Source organism: Chenopodium album, chromosome 26 (genome assembly GCF_948465745.1).
Source record: "Chenopodium album chromosome 26, dcCheAlbu1.1, whole genome shotgun sequence".
In the NCBI taxonomy this organism is placed as follows: domain Eukaryota; kingdom Viridiplantae; phylum Streptophyta; class Magnoliopsida; order Caryophyllales; family Amaranthaceae; genus Chenopodium; species Chenopodium album.
Genome location: NC_137859.1, coordinates 29,888,315 through 29,897,493, shown reverse-complemented (window position 1 = coordinate 29,897,493; position 9,179 = coordinate 29,888,315). Strand labels below are relative to the sequence as shown.

The window sequence follows — 9,179 nt, the reverse complement described above, 5'->3', positions numbered from 1 at the left end:
TATTAAAGTCAATACCATTGTGTGAATTGTACAAAGTCAAATTGTGACACTTGTTAAAACACAGAGAGAGTACCATTATTTACTTTATCGTTCTTTCTCATTTTTTTAATACGTGTACCTAAATTTAACGCGTCAACTAAATGAAAACGGGGAAGTATGAGATGTTTTATCCCTTTGGAAATCGGAATACCTCATGTCCAATCTAATCTACACTAATCTTTTACATGGTAGCCTGCACCAGCCACTAGGACAGTAAGACACCCCTTTTTCCAATAATCTCTGCATCAGCAACTGTCCTTTATCCGTACACCATACGCCGTACGCGTTCCCATCTGGCACTTATATATGAACTCAATAAAGTAGGACTACTTGTTAGTGGTTACAATTATGAAGGTGTTATTAATTAGTGCCCATAAAATTTTTATAAATACAAGTCAAAGTCAAACTATCTAAGCCAACCCATAAAATTCTTCCCTCTAATCTCCACGTCAATACCAGAATAATGTGTACACACATACTTTAGACTATCATCATCATTATTATTCATCAGAATCCTCAACAACACTAGATTATGCATATACTTATATTTTAGATATATACTAGTTCTATATAGAGTAATGATAATTTACAACGAATTGTTGACTTAAATCATCATAAAACTAATATCATATTCGATTTACAACGAAGTACTATGTATGGTTTCTTCAACACTTGCCAAGCTTGTAGAAGTCTTTCATTGATTGAACTTCTCGTGTAATGGTAAACTTAACCTATTTGTGCAAGTTCTGTTCTATGTCTAAATGAAGTTATTAAATTGATAGACGGTTACATACCTAACAAAAATAATATTATAAAGATCATCGACTAGCCATTGAAACATTTTCCTTGGTTTTTATTTATTTTTATTTTTTTTATTGAACTTCCACGCAGTACAAACTATAACAGGTAATCAATGTCCACAATGCAACCTAGCATGGGTACCATCCACTTGAATTTGATTAAGTTTTAAACGGTAATAATGATGTTGAGCTCATGGTTCAATTTGGGGAAAAAGGGTTTACAAAATTTTTAGGGTTTTCAATTTGTGGAAGAATTGGGAAGCTTGGTTTTATAAAGTGAGACAAGGAGCAAATAAAAAGAAAAAAGAAAGTATTCACGAAATATTTAGATTAGGGTTGAAAAAAATTACAAAAGAACTAAATAAAATAAAACTTTCACTGACTATGGTGGAATAATTAGTGGTCAGAATGTTCATTAAAAACACGCTTTGCACCTATGTCATTAGTTAGTGGTGTTTTGACTACTAGTACACGGTGCTAGGTGCAATCAACCCATATTTTAGAGTGTTGAGGCCAATTTGTTCTGCACCTATCAAAGATGCTTTTATAAGTGCTTTTACAAGTATTTATAAGCAGAGGATTAAAATCCCAAAAAACAAATGATTTTGAGCCTTGCGAAGCTTTGGCCTACATTACTGGGCGATCTCGCCTTGTCAAGTACAAACCTGACCTTAAAAACTTCTTCACAAACAATTTTACGTCTAGAAACAAGCTTCATTTGGTCAGACCGAGGTTACGATATCATCATTTCGCAAACAACTGTTCTTATCGGGTAGCCTAGGTTACAATATATCATATTGCAAACAACTTGTCTTCAAAACATCATAACTTTCTTGTTTCTTGTTCGAATTTAGCATGTGACCTATTATTGGAAATCTCTTTTAAGTCTATTTCCAACGAAGTTAAAATAACTCCATTATCATTTGAAGATCAAAACTAATGAGGAAAAAAGTGAACATGAGTCAGTTTTATTATCAATTCTAGCTTTTTTAATTTTCTAGTGTTTTTTGCTTCATTCTAGCTCAAATTCATCCCACGTAGATATGTTGCAATCCTTGAACTGCATACTATAATCATCACCTGTAGTTCGTCAACTCAAATGGAAAATAGTAGAGCACAAATTAAGCAAATCATACTACAATGATTCATTAAGTTGGCCATTTTGAACTTCATAAAAATAGCTACATAAAAATGAACAAGTAGGTAACCGAAAACATTATCCCCTATTGATTAAAATATACTTCCTCTGTTTTTTTTTACTTGCAACACTTCTCTTTTCACGCTTGTCGATGTATTATTTCAATCGTTTATATTTTTAATTAGCAATATGTAAAAAATATAAATGTTAGATATTAAAATAGTATAAAACAAGACGAATCTAACAAGATCACACATGACTATATTTTTTCTTAGCTATAAATCGTCAAAGCTAGTCAAAGTGGAATACATGAATAGTGTAAAAGTCAAACTGTTGCAAGTATAAGAAAACGGAGGAAGTAACAAGAAGTTCGTTTTCATTATAATTCAAAGAACAAAACATGTCAAAGACTACATGTGAGTAGCAACTTTGCTCTAGAGCTACACATAAATTTGTCCACTTATTCTTCAAGACACATCAATTCAACGGAAATTGATTTTGACACACCCTTAATTGATTTTGGCACACCCCTATGTGAGAAGAGCCTAGAAAACTGTGCTCTCACATAGGGGTGTGCCAAAATCATTTTCCCAATTCAACTTATAGTCTCAAACCAGGCAAAAGTGTAAAGCTTAATTGTTTGCCGACGTTAAATAAGACGATAAAATCTGAAAAAGAAGTTGAGCTACTCTTGTACGGAGTACGTTTATGGTGCTGCATGTTGTACGGAGTACATACTAATCAATGAATGCTACAGTAGTAAACATGTGTTTGATTAAAGCATTTGTACTTTGTGTTTGTTCATCTCATCCTATCTAAACCGCCCAATGTTAAGTCAATTAGACAATAAGTCATGAGAATATGATACTCCGTATCCATTTCGCGTTCTATTAATTTCCGTTTATTTTTTGGGATAATTTATTTTGATTTCACAAAGTATTGTGTGAGTCAATTTAATGGCGAGTCCACCAATCCAAAATTGATATATCATACAAGTATATGCACTATAAATCTATACTACATCCAATAACTTGTATGAAGTTTTCAAAAGCTTATATGAAATGTCTAAAAACTTATATTTATTGTTACTTTTTTAAAAAAAAAACACTTATTTTTATATTTTCAAATTAAAAGCTACAGTAAGATTAGAACCTTTAACCTTTGATACATCAAGTGATACATATACCATCTTAACCAACTTATATTAATGTTTTTAATTTCACAAAATATTATATATTCCTTTCATTTATTAAGTAAATTAGTTAGAGGTAATATAATTCATTTATTTTTCATAAAATTAGAATATATAATACATGTGATGTAAAAAAAAACAAAAAAAAAAAAAGTGACACCCGAGGCAACACCTAAATCACTATACACACTAACTATACAAATAGTCGAACATAATTATTAAATTAAAGATGTACATAAACTAGCAATCCGGGGCATCGCCCGGGGTACACACTAGTTATAGATTATTTTTGAGTTTTAATAATGACAAAACTCTTAGTGCTTAATTTTGGAGGAAAAAAAAACACTTTGTAGTTTACATAATACGGAGTAACAATTCAAGGCTTTTAACAATTCTAATGAAAAATAATCTATTAACTATTACTAAAACAGAAGTTGTTGACGTCATCATTGCTTACGTGTCGCTTTCTCAATAAAAAAAATTTCCCACCTAAATGCAATGATGTCATCTTCTCTCTCTCTCTCTCTCTCTATTTTTTTTTTTTTTTTTTTTTGTAGAGCTATTATATTTAACATTTTTGAAATTTAAATATTGAAAGCTTCTACATTACAACTAAAACCTATCAATTTATCATAGAAAATTGAAACAATTTTAAATAGTACACTAAAACCTATCAATTTTCGTAGGACATTGAACAATGAATTAGACAACGTTGAAAAGATATTAAAACATAATTTTGATGAAAATAAAAAATTTTAAAATTACAAAATATACGTAATTCTTATTTATATTCATATATCATAACGATTTTTTTTTAAAAATGTACAAATATAAAATAGGTTTTAAATAAAACCGTGCATCGAACGGGTTCTAACCTAGTATATATATTAAAATAACAACCGTCGATGTCATCATTGCCTATGTGTCACTTTTTTAATTAATTTTTTCCCTCCAAAATGCAAGTATGATGTCATATACGTAGTATTTTTTTTTTTTTTTTTTTTTTGTAAGCTACCCTATTTAACATATCTTTGAAAATATTTTCTATTTGAATTTTTAAATTATAAATTTTGGGTTTTCTACAGATATTATACTATTTAGTTATTTACAAGTTGTTAACAATAGATAATAATATAATTTAATTGAAATTTCTTAATTAAATATGAAAATTATGCACTTTCAGAAATGGAAAAATTGCTCCCATTAATCTGAAATTTACCTCGTCTTCCCAAACTAATCCGAACTTTCGATTATTATCTATCACTTCCAACTTTAGGGAGTATTAATTTTTATTGCACCCTGTCAAATCAACACAGTCATCACGACCACGATCCCAGGAATACAATAAAAATTAATACCCCCTAAAGTTGACACAGTCGGGGCTATTTGACTTTGTCACTGGACGGCTGTGGTTGACGCGGCTCATCGGAAACGGAGCAAGTATGAATCTAGTTGTCGAGCAATTGGATATGGGTTCCTTCAATTCCCTTCTCCTTTTCTTCACTTGGGGAAGACAAGGAGGCTGTTGCGTTGCTGAAGCGGGTTCAGAAGTTCTCAATGACTCAAGACATTGGGGTTCGTGCTGCTGCTCATATTTTTACTAGGATAGACTTTTCTATAGCTAGAGAAGTGGGGGCCCAGATTGTACACCGGCTTCCCACTAATTTTTTTGTATGTTGTATGACTTTTGTTTTTGAGATATAATAATAATGATAATAATGATAATAATAATAATAATAATAATAGTAATAATAGTAAAACAAACAATTTTCGTTCATAGGCGAAAAACGTGCATTAGCATTTAGCAATGACAGTTTGGAAATCATTATTCAAAAATATTTCTAAACAAGTCTAATATAAAAAAAATCAAAAGAAAAAATAAAATAATTATCCAACCGCCCTAAAGAAGAACACTGTAGTGTAGCCAGCAAGTTAAGAGCGGTGAGGTAAGACATGAGAAACTGTAGACCGCGTATTTTTAAGACCCTACTTTGTAAGACTCAGGATAACATCTGACTAACAAATGTTCTTGCAATTAATGCAAATTTTAATTAAACTTATATTATTATTATTTTATTTCTAATAAATTATTATAGTCCATATACAATGATCCCACATCACTTTCATAGAACCTTCATTTTCTTGCACTTCTATGTCATACCTCGTTATATATATAACCCTTAACAAGAATCCCAAACACCAAAAACAAATACTCATTATTAAAACAATATATTCCAATTCTATAACCAAGAAAAGTAAGCAAGTAAATCCAAAAAGAATATGGTAGGAAAAATGATGAATCTAATGAAGCTCAAGAAGTTTGTAAACAAGCTAAGGTGGTGCATGAAAGTGTTACAATTGCAACCAATTCGAACGATCCCTAGCAACGAAGAGTTGGTGGAGATCCTAGGCCAAAAGGCGGCATTGCCACCAAAAGGGCACTTCGCGGTGTTAGCAGGGAAGGGTGGCGACGAGGAGACCGAGCTGAGGAAGTTTGTGGTGGAGTTGAGGTTTTTAAGAAACCCTACACTTCTAAAGTTGTTAAAAGAAGCTGAAGAAGAGTATGGTTTTCAACAAGAAGGTGCATTGGTTGTACCTTGTAAGCCTGAAGAATTACAAAAGATATTGGAGGACAAATTCTAAGACAACAACTTCTTATACTTTATTGTTGATTAAGTTTTTGTTTAGTTAATGTAGTCTAGTTAGATTTTAATTTCCAAATACACACTAATTAGCTTAGCATAATTCTTTTGGATTAAATGTAAAACATGCATATGCATTCTTTTCTTTTAGTTTTTGATATGATTTGTATTCTTTTTAAATGAGGCCCGTCCTATATATGCATGATGCATTACATTTTAAAATGCACACTGCTATATTTGGGATTAAATACAGATATGTTATTGTTCTTTTTCATTCATATATTATTTGGCAAGTATATGGTGTTTCAAATAATTCTTTATGTATACATTATTTTGTTTTTGTAATTAAATTCAATATTTTTGGACATGAGGTTAACAAACCAACTACGCTACAATGGCAGCAAGGCCAGCAACAATGGTTAGTTAGTCATGGTTGTGACTCTTGTGAGGATATGTACCTTGTCAACTGTTAAATAATTTTTTTATCGATTATAGCAGCAACAATGCATTTTAATTCTTGTTAGGCCACAAAAAAAAAAAAGTAAAATAAAATAAAATAAATGCACTTTTTTAATCGCATTGTTTTTCCATCTGTTTATTTTCTGTTTTTTTTTTATAATAATAATAAAGTGTCCCGTGTGCCTCATTTTGCTAAGCTAATACACACTAATTAGCCATGATTTCTGGTCGTGTTCCTACTGTGCCCCGTGTGCCTCATTTTGCTTTCGATGTTGCTCTACTTGATAGTTTGTAATCTAAGCGGTTTCATTCGGTGAAATCTATCACTCCAAAGTGTCTCTTGGTTATTCTCGGGTTCTCAAAGGAGCGCTTGATAGGGTGATTTGCAAGCCTGATGACATCTCGTGTTGGATTCAATTGTTTGTGTTGCCTCTTTGTGTCCTTGAAACCTTTTCTCCGCGGAGTAGTCGTGAGTGTTCTTCGGGTGTTAGGCGTCAACGGCAAGAAGAGTATATCTCCGGTGTTATTCGTTCTTAGTGTGAGCCTAGTGGTTTTGTGCTACTTGTGCGGGACATGTTGGCTGACGTGTCTCCACCTTAATTGGATGTTGATGAGGATCATGATTTGTCTGAGCGTAATATTAAGTAGTGTAAGAGAAAGATTTGTGACGGACATTACACTGCTGCGATTAAGGTTCTTTGGTCTTCTGGTCATGTCTCGTACAATGATGTTACTCTTGCAGATTTACAAGTTAAGCATCCTTCCTTTCCGGCTCCTATATTACCGGATATCCCTGTTGATCACCATTATCGCTACTCTGACTAATGTTTTGGACCAGATGAGGGGTTTCCACAGGGTACGCCATGCTAATATGAAATAACCAAGGAAAGACAAGTAAAAGGGAGGAGAAATCAAGTAACAACAAGTTCAAACCAACAAACCAAGATAACCTATCTCAAATTCACAAAGATAGATGAAATAGGGGTCTTAATCAAAGCCAACACCAAGTAAGGCTAAGATTAAGGTGTAACCACAAAGATTACAAGAGATGCAATCACAAAGAAAGCAAGATAATCACAAAGATTATGGTAGAGAGAGAAAGTCTCTTGAATACAAAGTTCAACAAAAATTAATATGCAAAAACGTCTCAAAACAACTTAAATAGTTCGCACAAACTGACAGAAAAACGGGAAAAGGTTCGGCCGAACTCTGGGTAAGTTCGGTCGAACTTGTGGGTAGGTTCGGTCGAACTTTTGGAGTTTGGCCACTCCTGCAAAGTTGCAAAAATTAGCTCAGAAACTGCCTAGAAGGTTCGGGCGAACCACAGTGTAGGTTCGGCCGAACTTCCCCTGCTCCTGGACAGCTCAACTTCAAACGTTCATAAATTCTTCGTTTCTCGCTCAAATTTGGCATGTGACCAGTCGTTGGAAAGCTCTTGAACTCTACTTTCACCCCCAACTTGAATCACCTAAAAATTCCTTGTAACGAAGGAGATATGGCTGAATGAAGTAGTTGCATCATATATTGATAAGCTTCTTGTCTTCAAGTGTGATGATGGTTAGCCCCGAAAGGTGACCTCCAAGGAGCTTGGCCCTACTTCGTGTCATGACACGTGGCATGTCTTCCACTTCTTCCACTAAGTTCCATGCACCCGCGTCACATGCGGCAGAGATGACTTGAGAGCTCAGCACCTTCTGGATTGCTTGAATGGTGCTGCAGTTGCTATTTCACATGAGTTGGTGGGCTCTACTATAAAGTTGGTTAATCTCGTTCTCGTCCTGCTGAGTTAGGGGAGAATATTGCTAGTATTCCTCTTACGCCACTTGTTAAGCCTGGTGGTGGTATTCGGCCTATTGTTGTGGGTACTGTTTGGTAGCGTCTGGTTTCAAAGGTTAGGGGTACTTTAATTGGTCCGCGTCTAGGTAACTATTTAGGAGGTCTTCAGTTTGGTGTTGGGGTGCCGGCGGGTGGTGAGGCTATTCTTCATGTTGTTTATCGTTTAGTTGAGGCTCGTGGTGGTGATGTTGGTCTCTCTATGTTGCTGGTTGATTTCCGGAATGCCTTTAATTTGGTTGGCCATACCGCTATGTTGCGTGAGGTTTGTCTTTATTGTCTAGCTCTCTTGCGTTGGGTTGAATTCTATTACTCTACTCCGGTCAGACTGTTTTATGGGGAGCATACCTTATGGTCTTGTCAGGAAGTGCAATAGGGTGATCCTCTTGGTCCTTTGCTTTAACTCTCCATTCGTTGGTGTGCCGAATCAGGGATTCTTTTGGCTTATGTTTGCAGGATTGGTATTTGGATAACAACACTATTTTTGGTGACACCTTGGTGGTAGAAAAGGTTATGGATTTGATCTTGGCGGAGGGACCTCATCTCGGCCTTCATGTCAACGTTGAGAAAACGGAAAATTTTTTGCCCTCAGAAGACCCACGTAATGGTTGACCATTTCAAAATCAGGATAGATCTCGACCTTTTCCTTTATTAGGGTCTTTTTGTTGCGTTTCCTCTCAACTAGGCTCACCATCCTAGTAGGCATGGACAAGGTTGTTGGACCTTTGGGGCACCATGCCTTGTAAATATCAGAAGGCCTATCTTGTATTGTAGCTATATCCTTCATTTTGCAGTCATCCGTGAGTTAGTTGAACAATTGAAGAAAATCAAAGTCTTCCCTTGCATGAGTTTCGAGAAAGAAATTTCGAAAAATTTTAAGGACCAACTTCATACGTTCCATTAGAGAAAACATAGGTTTTTTCCTGGTTTGAAAATTATTTGATCCTTCATCCACAATTTCCAAAGATTTCCGATTATTTGAAAAATTGTTTGATCTTCATCCACAATTTCCAAAGAAGCTTAAGTATTGTGAGTAGGGACAAAATTCTCTACTACCATATCACTAGCAAAATCCG

At 34.3% G+C, this 9,179-nt stretch overlaps 1 protein-coding gene across 1 annotated transcript; it reads left to right on the top strand.

Annotated features, from left to right (window-relative positions):
- The first annotated feature begins 5,449 nt into the window (after window positions 1-5,449).
- LOC145616994 (auxin-induced protein 15A-like) lies at window positions 5,450-5,812 on the top strand. The gene has a single exon (XM_081671702.1). It carries the CDS (start codon window positions 5,450-5,452, stop codon window positions 5,810-5,812), a length of 363 nt encoding a protein of 120 aa, XP_081527828.1.
- The last annotated feature ends 3,367 nt before the right edge of the window (window positions 5,813-9,179 follow it).

What these genes read in the sequence shown, in the direction of transcription:
- LOC145616994 (XM_081671702.1), top strand. Translation starts at nt 5,450, where the DNA reads ATGGTAGGAAAAATGATGAATCTAATGAAGCTCAAGAAGTTTGTAAAC.